The 15,836-nt window shown below is 36.1% G+C and overlaps 1 protein-coding gene across 1 annotated transcript in view; it reads right to left on the minus strand.

Moving 5' to 3' along the window:
- LOC136258318 (titin-like) overlaps positions 1-15,836 on the minus strand; it is a 105,554-nt gene that overhangs the window by 66,843 nt on the left and 22,875 nt on the right. Inside the window, exons 10-18 of the mRNA XM_066051645.1 lie at positions 14,844-15,164; positions 13,802-14,125; positions 11,288-11,608; positions 7,950-8,273; positions 3,698-4,015; positions 3,324-3,647; positions 2,606-3,250; positions 1,722-2,039; positions 495-818 (exon numbers count right to left, since the gene is read on the minus strand). Of these exons, the coding sequence (XP_065907717.1) occupies positions 495-818; positions 1,722-2,039; positions 2,606-3,250; positions 3,324-3,647; positions 3,698-4,015; positions 7,950-8,273; positions 11,288-11,608; positions 13,802-14,125; positions 14,844-15,164 (3,219 nt within the window). The remainder of the gene's footprint in view (positions 1-494; positions 819-1,721; positions 2,040-2,605; positions 3,251-3,323; positions 3,648-3,697; positions 4,016-7,949; positions 8,274-11,287; positions 11,609-13,801; positions 14,126-14,843; positions 15,165-15,836) is intronic.

Here is a 15,836-nt window from a genome sequence, read left to right on the forward strand (position 1 = left end):
AAATTAGAAAGTTAATAACTGGATTTTGCAGGCTTCACTGTAGCAGCAAGCAACAACAGTCTCACAGTAGCAAGTCACAGCATCATTTGTACCTTTTCCATTCTATTCCATGGGATGAGGGAAAGGTAACTTAGCAAAGCAGGTCAAACTGTGATCCAGTAAGTTGTTCGGAGACATATTGCTGGTTGAAGGGACTAAGCATGGTCACTGCAACTGGTCAGAAGACCACTTTTGAAGGGACTAGTTGTAGCATAGCATGACAAACCATGTGACTTGTAACAACTCATTTGAAAACTGTGGGACTGGGACACAGATAACTGAAAAGCTCATTAATATCACAAACAAAAGAGATGACACATGCAGACCTGTGATACCTTAGATATACTGTGTGCATTAGCACAGTTATATGTATTTTAAACCTAGGTAAGAATTCTTGCACACTATACATTTAAATACAGCAGACGCAAATTAGTACTAATATGCACAATGCATACCATCTAGACTCCTCAGCTCAACAGAATTATTCACAAAGGTTTCCAGTATCATCACACTACACTCATATGTGCCCTCATCTCCCTCCATCAGGTACATAAACTGGAGACTACTAGTGTAATTATTACCACTAACACTGGTTGGGCTAATGGTCACTCTACTATTATTAGTAATGATGTTTCCACCAGGTCCCATCCAACTTATCATTACTGAACTGAACTCCACTCCACTAACTGTACTCACTGTACACTGGATATCTTGAGGACTACCTACCATAGCTCCTTGTATAGGACCAGATGGTGTTATACTGATTGTAGGAGTAGGAACTGAAAAATGAAATATCATAATATTATCATACTGTATGGTAGTGCTGTATAGTACAGTAGGAATCATGAAGGTTTGAAGAAATCAGCCTCACAATACCTTTGTAGTGTTAGTATAACCAAGCCTACAAATGTTCCTTCGGTGAGACCTGAAATGCTTCCAATATATTGCTAAGAAATTTCAAAGAACCTTATTTAGTGAAATACCTACTAACTAAAGATAACTCATAGTGAATATAGCTACTAGGTTAATTTTTATTGCTATATAGAACTTTTAGCAGTATGCAGTACATACAATGCATGCATCATAATTATCCTGTCCACGCCTCTTTGCTTATATTTCAAGGTGTAGATTCTCAGGTAGCATGACAATAGCTTTGTACGTTGCCTATCATGTAACGAAAACCTACCTTAATTTTGGTGGCTCCCCTCTAACTGCTGATTGATTTTAATGATATTTAGCTACATGTATTGTCCTCCATGTGTAAGGTTGTGTAACAGCCAGATCATAGCTGAAAACATGGCTATTTCCACATTAGTAATTACAATAGGACCACATGTTTATCGTGCAATTGTAGCATTGTACGTCGAGCACTGATTTGTCTTCTGGTACTGTGTTATTGAGGTTTACTATTAATGAATTATGTTACAAAATATAACAAAGAAGCTTTAAGAATTTACAAATTATACCACTGACAACATTACAATAAACAGTGCTTAGACAAGAAGGATTATCGTCACTTGAAATGGATAACCATATAGCCTATACAGTTTTGAACAAACCAGCATGACCAAAGTAGGAAGTAGATTTGAATTTCAGGTGATGATAATCCTTCTTCTTTAAGGCAAAAGCTCTTACTAGCTTGTAAAACTCTTTATGCTTTGCACTTTATTAACTATACTTACCAGTTAAACTAAACATCACAGCATCAGTAGCCATAACTGGTGGACTAGTGTTGATCACTACCTCACACTGGTACACTGTATCATCATCAGATGTGTTCAGTTGTGGGATTTGGTAGGTATCCATATAAAATGCAAGGTTATTACTCCAGAAACTTGCGTTAAGACCTTGAATAGTTGTTAGGTAAGCATTGTCTTTCTTCCACACAATATCCACTCTACTGGTGATACCTCTCACAGCACTTACATTGCACTCCAGTGTTACTGGCTGACCTAATTCTTGAGGGTTAAGCATAGCTACAGCCACAGTTGGATTTGGAACTACATAAAAGATTAATAATTTAAAATGTTTTAAATCATCAATCACATCATCCATGGTATAGAAGAGTTAAGAAGCTTAGCAATTCCAGCCAATACAGTGGAACCTCAGTTATCTAAATGTTTAGTTAACCAGACACCAATACTGATTGTTCTATTAGAGTAGTGAGTGTTCTATTAGAGTACTTAAAAATTAATTTTGAAAATTTGCTAAACACGTTCTTTTAAGGTGATTTTGAACAAAACTTCAAAGTTATGGACTTTTCACTTATCATTTCACTTCTTACTTTTCTAAACACTATCAGAGGTTCAGATAACTGAGGTTCCACTGTAAAACATGTCAAAAATTGGGCATGATGGATATCCGCTAGTTTGGTCTATGAGGACATACATCTATGTATGATGCACAAGTGATCATGTAAATGGTGGCTATATAATAGTTGTGAGAGCTTTGAACCTAGTACAATTATGTAGTCACAGCTTGTGACAATTGAATGAACCATTCTAAAGACATTTTATATACAGTTTAGAGACAATCCAATTAAAGCATTGTGGTACATTAAACTCACTATTGAGACTGCTTATTTCCAACAAACCATATGCAACTGTTCCTAGTATCATAACATCACAAATATATTTATCTTCATCTCCCTCCATCAGGTACATAAACTGGAGACTACTAGTGTAATTGTTACCACTACCACTGGTTGGGCTAATGGTCACTCTACTATCATTTCTAATAGTGTCTCCTCCAGGTCCTATCCAACTTATCATTACTGAACTCAACTCAACTCTACTACCTGTACTCACTGTACACTGGATATCTTGAGAACTACCTACCATTGCTCCTTGTATAGGACCAGATGGTGTTATACTGACTGTAGGAGCAGGAAAGGTAATGCGCAGTGTTACATTACTGGTGGCCATAACTGGTGGATTAGCATCAATTACCACCTCACACTGATATGTTCTACCATCATCATTTACACTCAATGATGGAATGGTGTAAGTGTCACTGTACACATCTAAGTCTTGTATTGCAAAATCTCTGCCACTTTTTCCTTCGGTTTGTAAAGTGGCACCATTACTACTCCAAGTAAAATCCACTCTGCTGGTGATACCTCTCACAGTGGTCACACTACACTCCAGTGTTAGTGGCTGACCAACTATCTGAGTGTGATGTGCAATGATGCTTAAACCATAAGTTGTGGGAACTACACACAAAAGAAAGTCACATAATATTATCTTCAGGATGCATTACAATAGATGATAAGATGATGAACTAACCTGTGAGGTTTCTTATTTCAATGTAGTCTGATGCCTTAGCTGCAAATATCATCACATCACAAGTATATTTACCCTCATCTCCCTCCATAAGGTAGGTAAATTCAAGAGTGCTGATGTAATAATTATTAATTGAAGAAATTGGACTAATGGTCACTCTACTATCATTTGCAATAGCATCTCCTCCAGGCCCCTTCCAACTTATCATTACTGAACTCAACTCCACTCCACTAACTGTACTCACTGTACAGTGTATTTCTTGTGGACTACCTACAACACCATCTATTATTGGACCAAACGGTACTATTGATACATCAGGTGTAGGAACTGCAAAGAAAAAATTGTAAACACTTACGGAAAATAAAATAATAGAATACCGGTGACATCCAGTGTGATGCTGTCTGCAGATGATATCGGTGGACTAGTGTTGATCACTACCTCACACTGGTACACTCTACCATCATCGGTTATGCTCAATTGTGGGATAGTATAGGTGAAAGTGTATAGAGCTAAATTATCATGGGGGTAGCTAACAGTAACTCTCTTTGCAGTTACTATACGTAAGCCATCCTTTCTCCACACAATATCCACTCTACTGGTAATACCTCTCACAGTAGTCATATTACACTCCAGTGTTAGTGGCTGACCCAGTGCTTGGATGGTGGATGTATTCAGAGCTATTCCTAACAATTGAACTAAAAAGATTGTATAATTACATACCATGGAAAAGGTTTAGCATACTACAACTAATTTATAATTTATTTCTATCATTCAGTATGGCAGTGCTGTATAGTAGGGATATACCAAACAAAAATAGTGGCCACAAAAGCTGCCAATAACATTGTCATAGAATTACTTTATGACATCAAAATACCTTTAAGGGGATTCTTAGTACATCTAATGTCAAGTGTTGCACTAAAAAGTGAAAAGATGCTTTTTCTCTGAATAAAGATTAGCCTAGTATCTTTCTTATAAATTACTCGAAGGGAGATATTGCCTTTACTGAACCTGTTAAATGTGAGCTTAGCTATGAGCTGTTACAGTACAAATGCTTAATTATACAACCGAGTACTAAGAATAATATAAAATGCGGTTAAAGTTACATCATAAATAATAATGAATGAATGAATGAATAAATAAAATAAATAAATAATGTTTGAGAAAACTACATGGCCTAAGGCTTCGCGCTCATCGAGAATAGAACGAAGAGGCAATCGTATAATGGGTGGGAGTTTTCGTGGAGGTGATAGAAACCATACGACTATTCTATTTAACGGCGATCAAAACAGCTAGCACATGATGCCCACTACAATGCAGTTAATCGACCAGGCGGATTCAAACAGCAATTTAGACGAACAAACTACTGATCATTTGTTTTTGGAATTGTTGCCAGCTGGCACACCAAAGTCTCAAGTCATCATGCCAGCTGCCAGTGGATGTGCTCCACGCAAAGGAAAGTAATTAAGGCGGCCATGCTCAACACGAATTTCACCATACCAGCTGCACAAGACCAGGAAAAAGATTAATAGCGGTATGTTTGTTTGTATTATTTTCTACTTCCACCTGGCTTGCTAGGTTGCAGTTGGCTTGGCTACCTCTAGTGTTTGTAAATGTATTGTATAGAGCGTGGTATGTTTTAATGTTTTCTTGTATTGTACATTTTGCCTTCTCCTGGCTTATGCATAGCTTGGCTGTCTCCCTTTATTGGCTTGCATACAGTTTTGTGTATCACCTGCATTGTATCTCCTGTATTGTGTATCTCCTATTACTGTGCCACTGCCACATCACTGTAAATGTAATTTCATCTTGTAGTATATCATGTTGTTATTGTAGGACATATGGCCCAGCTCATATTAAAAAAAAAACATAAAATAACAGTTTCTAGTGAAATACCCTGCTTCTTTTATCATTGACGTCTGCTATTGGAAACTTCAGCAGCCATACATATCTTAATCCAGTACCCTGATTCATCCTCATTAAACATTGTATTGAATACCCGACCATAGAAGACCACATAATGCATTGTCACTGCCCCTCCTGCATGATTCTCACAAGTTGAGGTGCAAGTGCATGTTCTCATATCTATGGTATTGAATCTCATGAGTCTGCATGCCTGCTAGCAATGAAGCTTATACATCCATTAAAGACTCCTAAAATTATAATGTGATAGTAGCAGGCCCTCACGATTGTAACTGCATATATCACTTATGTTTACTGTAGCTGTGTGCATCTTTTTCATCCACACACACTGTGCCGGTACATGCCCCATTTGTAGATTGCGTTGGTTGTATGTGCCCCGGGCCTAGTAATTATACAACCAATTGCAAGTTCTAAGAATAATATGAAATGCGGTTACAATTACATCATAAATAATAATGAAATAAAAAATTAAATAATTAATGTTTGGGAAAACTACAAGGCCTATGAACTTGCACTAACCAGAGTTTGACTCGCCAGTGAACAAAGGCACAAACGTATAATAATTATGCCTGTTCGTGCTGATGACTTGAATGAACATGTAATTCTACATAACACCTAGCACCGCACAAAGGCCAGGAGAAGATTAGCGACCACGAGTGACCATCCACAAGTCTACTACTAACTGGTCTACTAATTATTTGTGCCCAGATCTTCGTTTTGTAAGTGTTCAGACAAGTGCCAGGTGCCACTGTAAGCCATCTCAAGTTGCCATGCCAGCTGCTAGTACGTCCCAAGTCACCATGCCAGCTGCCAGTACATGCGTTCAGGTGGATTATTAACAGAGGTAGACTGTGTTTTCATGTTGTAATACTGTTTGTTTGTACTGTGTTTGTATTTAACTACCCAGTAACAATATATAAAATATTATCTCCTGTAGCTGTGAAGTGCCAATCACTACTGTAGCTACCATTCAGTGTCCACACACTACTGATGTGCCATATCCATTAGTATTCCTTTGAAGGCACTGCCACCTTTCACAGTGATTTGCTACACATTTTATTTCATCTTGCAGTGTATCCAAGACACCATGTGACCATTTTTTTGACATACCGGCCCATCTCATACTTAAAAATGTAACTCAGCAGATGAGTCAGATAATGGTTGTGTGTGACACATAGTGAAAATACTCGGCTTCTTTTGTCCCAGATATCACTGTGGTCTGCCCTTGGCAACTCCAGCCATGTCTTAATCCATCACCCTGATCCATCCTCATTTTAACAACTGGTATCACATGAGAAGGACACAATTGTGTACAGATACATAAATTAATATCCTAGACTTAATTAAGCGTTCGTTGGTCAGTATAAATTCTTAGGGCCTGCTATATATGTATAGCATCTGATTATAATTGCATTTATGTGCCAACATGCACACACTGTACTGGTCATGCACTGCCTTATTGGTAGGTTGTCCCGTTGGTAATTGTACTTGGTTGTATTTTCTCCAGGCCTAGTAATTATACAACCAAGTACTAAGATTAATACTAATAATAATAATCATCATTAAACCATGCTCTGCTTTTTATAGCGATCCAATCATATAAATTTGCCTATAGAACCTCATTTGACTGGCTCACCAGTCATAAATCACATTATAAAAAGTAGGCAGTTAAGTATAAGGAAAGAAAGGGAATCTAAATTTGGTAGGGATTGTAGAATGAAAAGGTAAAGTGAAACAAGGAAGACCGACTACCCTTGCAGCTATACTATCCTGTTTAAGAATGTCAAAGGTGGTTTTAGGATTAATGAATATAATACTGTATATGTGACTGGATTTTGGAAAAACGATCCAAATCGCACATTAGAAATTCGAGATAAACGGTTTTAAAAAATTCAAGTCAACATAACGTGCCAAGAACAGCAAGCACACATATGAAATTTGCATAAAAGATGCATCAATCTATTACCTTTCAGGCCACTTCCAGTACTTGTAGGTGTTTGTAGAGTTCCCACCAAATAAGATAGAAAATCTGAGCAGTTGGATGAGTGAAGTAGTATCACGAGTGCTCACAAAGGGCTGGAGGGTGGGGGGTGGTGGGGTGGGCAAAGAATAGACTTCAAAATGGAGGCAGACCATGATTGGAGTCCAGACACAAGATTAAAATGCTGTGCTGGCTCCTTAGTGGCTGATATGTAGCAAAATCAACACAAAAAATGTCAGGCCAACATTATGAGGCTGCCCACCAGTAAACCAGTGATTCTTGCCAAGCCAGGTCCTTAACAAGACCAGAAACCACCATTTGAGCTCTACACACCACCCAGAAAAGATGTCTGTTGAAGCCAGCCTCGAGTAGTTTGAGTAGTAGTGAGGGTCAAAACTAGACTAAGTAGTATGATAGTGTAGCTATCCACTGGAGGTGTTAGTTTGATTTTGCCTGATGTGAAATTTGGATTGGTTTTGTAAAATCTGGTCACATATACAAGCTTTATACACTATAAACAGAAATATCCATGCAAAATACCGATAAATTGGTATATTATGTGGGTTTAAGGGTTAAGCATGATTATAGTTTACAACATTCTTCAAGTTTTATTGAATAAAGTGCCTACTTCATGGAATACAGTAACTATGCAGTGTACCAATGACCAAACTAAACATGTATATTAATTGTGTGCAATAATAGAACACTCATTATGTGCAGAAGCTTACCACGAAGGTTGCTTATAATCACAAAGCTTGGTACTCTTGTTTCAAGAATCATTACATTACACTCATAATAACCCTCATCTCCCTCCATCAGGTACATAAACTGGAGATTACTAGTGTAGCTGTTATCATTACTACTAGTCTGGCTGATGGTCACTCTACTATCATTTCTAATAGTGTTTCCTCCAGGTCCCACCCAACTTATCATAATAGAACTCGACTCCACTCCACTAATTGTACTCACTGTACACTGGATATCTTGAGAATTACCTACCATAGCTCCTTGTATAGTGCCAGATGGCGTTAAACTAACTGTAGGAGTAGGTACTGTAAGAGAAAATATCTTGTTACATTAACAACACTTTTACAAATCCATCAACACACACAGTATATACCTGCAACTACAGTATGGTAATGCAGTGTAGTAGGAGCCATAAACATACACTTTCCCACACAAAAAAAACTTTTTTGAACATAAACCAGTCTCACAGTATGTATAGAGCCCTGGTAGTGCTTTCAGTAAGTTTATTTAGTGGAGTTTTCTACTGATTGATGCCTTTAGACAAGTGTAACTCAATCATGTATTAAGCTATGTATGGGCTTTATTTTGTCACATTTAGATGTTGCTGTAGCCAACAAGTAATTTTTGGTATACTGCAGTACATATGCAATGCATGCATCAACATCATGATAGTACTGCATATTAGGGACGATGGCCATTCATGGGAGTTTGGGGTTTTCTGGCCAAAAATATCACTCAAAAACCAGCTTCACAATACCTTCCTGGCACCTTCACAGTATTAGATAGGTATAACCAAGCCGAAAAGAGCCGCTCTAAATGTTTCCAATAGATTGCTACAACACTTACTTTTCTTTATTCAATGGAATTTTCTACTGACTAACTGCCTGCCTGCGTGCCTGCGTGTCTGCCTACCTGCGTGCTTGCATGCCTGCGTGCCTGCCTTGCCTGATGCCCACAGACCAGCATAACTCGATAATGGCTAAGGCTACAGGCTTGATTCTTTTACTATTCGATGTTGCTTCAGTTTGACAGGTGCCTTTTGGCATACAGCAGTACATAAAATGGATGCATCACGGACTTACCTTTGTTGTCCCATTTCTTTTTGCTGACAGCTCAAGGTGTGGCAGTATGTGATTACTTCCATATGTTTGTTCCATATTTTCTGTGGTGATTGGATTCATTGCAGAGGCGCTTCTCCTACTATTCTTTGATTGCGGCGCTGTGTAACAGGCCGAATATACTGTAGCTGAAAGCGAAGCATAAAGGTCACTTCACTTTCGAGTCAGTAATTGATAGCTGGGGTGGGCAATTCATGTATTTTTCTGTGGTGACTGGATTGATTGCAGAGGTGTTTCTCCTACTGTTCTTCATTTGTAGCACTGCTTAAGGGCTGAACATGACTAAAAGTGAAGTATAATGGCCAATTTGCTTTTGAGTCAGTAATTGATACTTCAGACATGCATTCAGATGATTCCTAATTCAGTAAAATTCCTAATAAACATGTACTTTAACAGCCTAACTGAAATACACCATGGCCTTTAGTAAATTGAAACTTTGATAGTATGTCTGTATTACATACGCATTTTAACATTTTTGCTTTTAACTATAAATGATAAGTCTTATTTCAGTGATGTACTGATAAGAGCCCTACTTTAGGTCTGAAATCACAACAGATGTTATAGTGTACAGTATATATGACCTTTTAAAATTGATTTCTTTTGTTCTAGAATTCATTTATCTTTTATATCACAACAGGTAGATTATCTTAGTTATTGACACAGGTATGAGGTGAAGCCAAGGACAAGTGTCAATAACTAAGATACTGTACATATTGTTGTGATATAACTGGCTTCTGTCCAAATAAAAGACTTGTATGTAATTTAATGAATACAACTTCATATACCACTTACATAAAAAGATTATAATGACACTTCATTTTGGCTACCATGCAACAATGTTATAATGCTTGCTGCATGTCGTTGCATGTTTGGTGACTTTAGTAAATACTATGAAGTATTGCTTCAATAATATATAATAATTAAAAGTTATTAAATTAACTAATAAAAAGTCTATATAATAAGATCAAGCTTAAGTAGACCCCATATATAGGCACCAGCCTTCACTTCTTACGATGGAAGTAGGATGTATTTTCATAGATAAAAGAATATTTTCTAACAATTTTAATCATTACATTAGCACTATGAACCTACAGTATCATGTAAAATCATGCTAGCAAAATAAACATTTTTAAAGATAACAGAATAATGGAGTCTGGGAACACACCCTAAGATTTAACTTTTTCTCAAGGGTATACAAATGTATGAATGTTGTATTAGAGTTAGATTACTGATCAACTGTACGATCTTTGTATCAACTTCACCAAGTAGATACTTGAAGGTGGATATGTAAAGTCCTTTGAGGTGCACAAAACAAGGGAATCTTGACCAAAATAATAAAAACAGAATTTAAGTATATAAAGTGAAGAAAAAGTCGGAGTGCCTCAATATCAGGAATAGGTGCCTTGTTATAATTGTCATAATGAAGTCCATTAGTTTGTTTTTACCATGTGGTTTGCAATGCAGAATAGCTTACAGTAGAGTGACTAAGTGAAAAAATTGTTCACTTTTTTGATAAAAGCACCAAACTTGGTACAACATTTGCTTAATTCATCACTATTTCATATTAGATGTGGTGCCATTAAAATTACCAATCATATCATGCTCAAAGAACCAGAGAAGTAAAATCAATAGAAAATGTATTAATGAGGCCATAAAAGTGCATTGAACTGGTTCAATAGTAAATATACTGAAATTTTGCATCTGAATAGACAAGCAAAGTATGGTTACATCCAAAAGCTGATCAAGGGAGGTGCATTAGCTTGCCATGTTAAGAAGCATGAAGAGTCATAGTATATAAAACCATAGATTTGAATGTACTTGTATGGTTTCCTGAAATGGGCTTATAACCTAGTTTAAAAGTTTCAAAACATGCCCTAAGGCAATGATTTTGACGTGGCACCATATCTCAAATGATTTAGTGTACTTTACTCAACTTCCACAGAAAATTTGGTGCTTCTATCACAAATTAAGCAATTTCATCAAAATTTATTGCTTAGCTGTTCTACTCTAATTTCAATCAGTTATGAAAGACCAAAGATAGCACATAAAAGTCTGCACCAAAACTTTTAGTTTAAAATTGTACCAAAACCTTTAGTTTAAAACCAGATATGTACACTTAAAATGTCTATATAGATCCATCTCTTTTAGACTTCATAGTACACTCTTTTAGGTTTCACCTTGAGTATCATTATTTACTGTACCTGTAACATCCAGTGTAACACTACCAGTAGCCATAACTGGTGGACTAGTATTGATCACTACCTCACACTGGTATACTTTTCCATCATCAGCTGTGCTCAGTTGTGGGATAATGTGAGGGACTTGATAACTACTTAGGATAAATGAAGGTATTCCAGTGATAGTCTGTAAGTCTACATTATTAACTCTCCATGTAACATCCGCTCTACTGGTGATACCTCCCAATCCAGCTGCACTACACTGCAGTGTTAGTGGCTGACCAACTATCTGAGTGTTGGGAGTGGTCACGGTAACATTGATATTGTAAACATTGATAACTTCAGCTATAAACAAAATAATACAGTTTCACACAATTAGAATTTAGTACACTAGATTGTATGAATTATCACATTACTGATATTTGGATTCAGGTGAGGGTTTCACCCATTTCCAGATACCAGTCAGCTTTTAATAAGTTATATCATCATTAAGTATGGTAGTACTTGATAAGTAAGGATTGGTAAGGAATCATGTGACTTCGTAGTTTTTTGCACTTTAAAAAACAGCAGTTTTATCTGAAAAAACCATCTGGAATACATCAACACTGCTGTAATGATGCTGTACTTTGGTTAAACAAAGTAAAAAGTTGAATGTTTCAATGTACAGTGAATTTTTAAAATTTTGAAGTTCACCTGAATTTTGTCTACCTGCCTGCTTGCCTGCTGTATAAGACCCAGTTGCGCTTGGTGTATGGCTCCAGAAATTTCAGACAGCCAAGGTAATGATAGTGGATTCACAAATCTGTTGTTCTGATTACATTCTGTCCACTACACCATGCTGTTTACTTTCATCATTCATTAGCTTCTTTGTTCTTCTCGAAAGATAATTAAGAGTTGCAGCGTGTGCCACAACCCAAACACGTGATTTTAACGAAGTTTGAGTACATGTGCATAAGACAAGGGTGAATGGGTTTAGTATCCAAGGAGTTGTCTCTAGCATTTATTAACGTTGGGTAGTCATTTTATATTCTTACCAGTTTAGCTTTATTGCGAGGTAGCTAGCTAATAATGCCTTTGGGGTGTCAGTATTCCGATTTCTAAAAGCGAGGGTTCCACTCTTAATGGTGGACTCTCCAGCCATGTTTTACTGTTAAATCATCAGCATTTAGACCATTAGAAATGCAGCCAAAGCCTTTAACAGTTGCTGTAATAGCTTTAAAAGACAAAATGATAATTATTTTCAGAGGCTCTTATTGTGTATGAAGGTAAAAGATAGTTGCTTCAAGTGATATTTATACTACCGTATAGCCTAAATAATTATTTCAAGGTTGAGCAATGTTAGTAAAAATAAAATTTTCACAGATTTGCAAACACTCCCAAAATGTATTAGGATTATGTATATGGAGGTCTAAATATTTCAAGGCTAAAATTTTCACTGATAATCCCCAAAACTGCGAAATCAGTGAAAATTTTCCCCCTCAAAATATTTAGACAAAGAGTATAGTATAGCTAGCAAGCTAGACATAAAGTAAACTAACTAGCTATTAAATTTTTTAAAGGAAGAAGGGATTAATTATACACGCTACAAAAAGTAAGGAAACAAGCTCAAAAATGTTATAGCTAAAATGAGAAACGAACCAGCAATAAAAAGTAAGGAAACAAGATTAGATGGCTACTTGCTAAAATGAGACACGCTTTAATCCCTACTTTTGGCTAATTTGATGGTCTCATTTCAAGATGAAAGCCAAAAGTAGGCATTAAAGTGTGTCTTTTTTTAGCAAGTAATCGTCTAATCTTGTTTCCTTACTTTTTATTGCTGGATCATTTCTCATTTCAGCTGCAACATCTTTGAGCTTGTTTCCTTACTTTTTGTAGCATGTATAATCAATCCCTACTTCCTTTTAAATTTTTAATTTTTTGAAAAAAGCTAGTTTATATCACAGCAAGAGTAGAATATCTTAGTTATTGACATGAGTCTGAGGACAGGTGTTAATAACTAAGATATTCTACAACTGATGTGAACTGTGGGCACTTTGAAGTATATGGCTTCGAGTTAAGCTTGCATATACATATTATACTGACACCACATTTTGATAGCCAACATTGCACATTTGGTGTTTCACACCTTACTGGACAATATTGTAGCAATAACCACCATATTGTCCAAGTAAATATGAAGCATGGCTTCATTGGGTTATAATTATTCTAATAGAACAGTCAACAGTGTTAATTAAGTGTATAATTATACACTGAGGCCAAAATTTAGTTTGTATACTGAAGTAGTTGTAATGTTTTAATGTGCTCTAAATTGCTGTAGCTTTATTTTTAGAGATGGAAGTTTTACTTGGATTAGTAGTACTATATTTAACTATTAATTTTGTCTTGCTAACTATGATACATGCATTATTAATATGGATGCGTTAATAACACTATAAATGCAGAATCCATCGCACACTTTTATTGTGAAGTGTTACAGTACCACCACCTTATGTACATATTCAATAATCTCATACTTCTAACAGAAACAAAGTAATTTACCAATTAAATCGCTTATCTGCAAACTCTCAGATACAGAGGCTTTCAGTATCATCACATTACATGTATAGGAGCCTTCATCTTCCACTGTGAGGTACATAAACTGGAGAGTACTATAGTATCTTTCACCACTACCACTGGTTGGGCTGATGGTCACTCTACTATCATTTGTAATAGCATCTCCTTCAGGTCCTATCCAGCTTATCATTACTGAACTTAACTCCACTCCACTAACTGTTCTCACTCTACACTGGATATCTTGTGGAGTTCCTACTGCAATCCCTTCTATTGGACCAGATGGTGATATACGAACTGTAGCAGCAATACCTGTAAATAAAATGAAACCCTAATGAAGTTAGTCAAGGAGGAACACTTCATATCATTCTACTTTTTAAATAGCTTAATGCAGTATACACAATTAGCCAATTACATTTAATTACATACATGCTCTCTAAATGGAAGGTTCAATTATAATACATGGAGAACTTCCAAGTTTCAAGTGATATTTGCTATAAAAACAACAACCTACAATCAAAGATTTCTTAAGCTAAAAATTGAAAGCATAAATTGTTGTAAGGTATATATGATTCAATAAACAATGAGTAAGTATTCAAATTTTCTAGAGAAGAAATCCATTGTTTCATTTATAATTCACTTGTTTAAAGAAATTTTATAAGCTAGTTGAGTTCACTAACACAAAATGTTAAAAATAATCCATGCTTGAATCAAATAGTTAAGCACTGTGATGAACCATAATGGTGGTTCATAATGGTGATTGCCTATGCTTTTTGCAAAACCCCTTTATAGTATGCATGCCAAATAAATCATGTACAACCAAGTACATACGTACACTAACTAACTAACTATAGCATCTCCAATTGGTAGTAATCAATGATAAATACAAGTTACTGTTTTATTAAACCATAGCTCATCTGATTGATGTATTAGAATAACTTTACTAATAAAGTGAATTGAAGCTACTCACATACAATTACGTTAACATGTGTAGGTACTAAATGTATTGTATAATCATATATTATTTTACCAGCAAAATCCAACTGCAGTGTTATATTGGTAGTAGCCACAAATAGTGGATTACTGTTGATCACTACTTCACACTGATACAGTCTACCATCATCAGTTGTGGTCAGTTGTGGGATGGTGAAAGTATCGACAAACAGGTATGAATCATTTAAAATAGATTTGATTTTGATCCTATCAACCCTTTTTAATTGTGAGCCATATTTATCTCTCCAAACGATATCCATTCTGATAGTGATGCCTTTCAAAGTAGTCACATTGCACTCCAGTATGAGTGGCTGACCAACTATCTGTGTACTGGTGTTGGTGACACTTATACTCCTCACTAAACAATAGATACAAGTAGCTAAATAAATCAACTAAGATGCTATACATATACATGCATACTTACAATACATACATACATACATACATACATACATACATACATACATACATACATACATACATACATACATACATACGTACGTACATACACAAAAATAACTGTACATGTAATAGTTGTAACACGGGCATGAGGGCTTGCTTGATATGTATGCTTGACTGCCCGAGGGCCGCAGACCCAAGAGCATATATATATCAGGCAAAGCCCAAATTCTCCTGTTACAACTAATATGTAACACTTATCAGGCTGATAGCCTGTACAGGGCGATCAATCACCCAAACCAATATGACTGCAGCCACTGGATGTATTATATATGCATACCTAAAATTTTTGATTATGGGTCAGCAGCTACTATATGTTCAGTTATAATGAACGGATATATCCTAGAGATATCATGGAGAATTCTGGTTACGCAAATTTAATCTTTTAATCAGTGCTATTGAATTGTTTATGAAAAAGTATGGAGTTCACTAAAGGCTTAGATAGGTAAGCTTGCTTGTAGAGTGGTCACTCCGTGCAGAGTGGTAGCTTCATGATGGGGGTGTGTATGTATTCAAAAATGTGTAGAAATGATCGGTGAATAAGCTAAACCACTAGTTCTCACCTTAGCCC

Source organism: Dysidea avara, chromosome 1 (genome assembly GCF_963678975.1).
Source record: "Dysidea avara chromosome 1, odDysAvar1.4, whole genome shotgun sequence".
NCBI lineage: Eukaryota > Metazoa > Porifera > Demospongiae > Dictyoceratida > Dysideidae > Dysidea > Dysidea avara.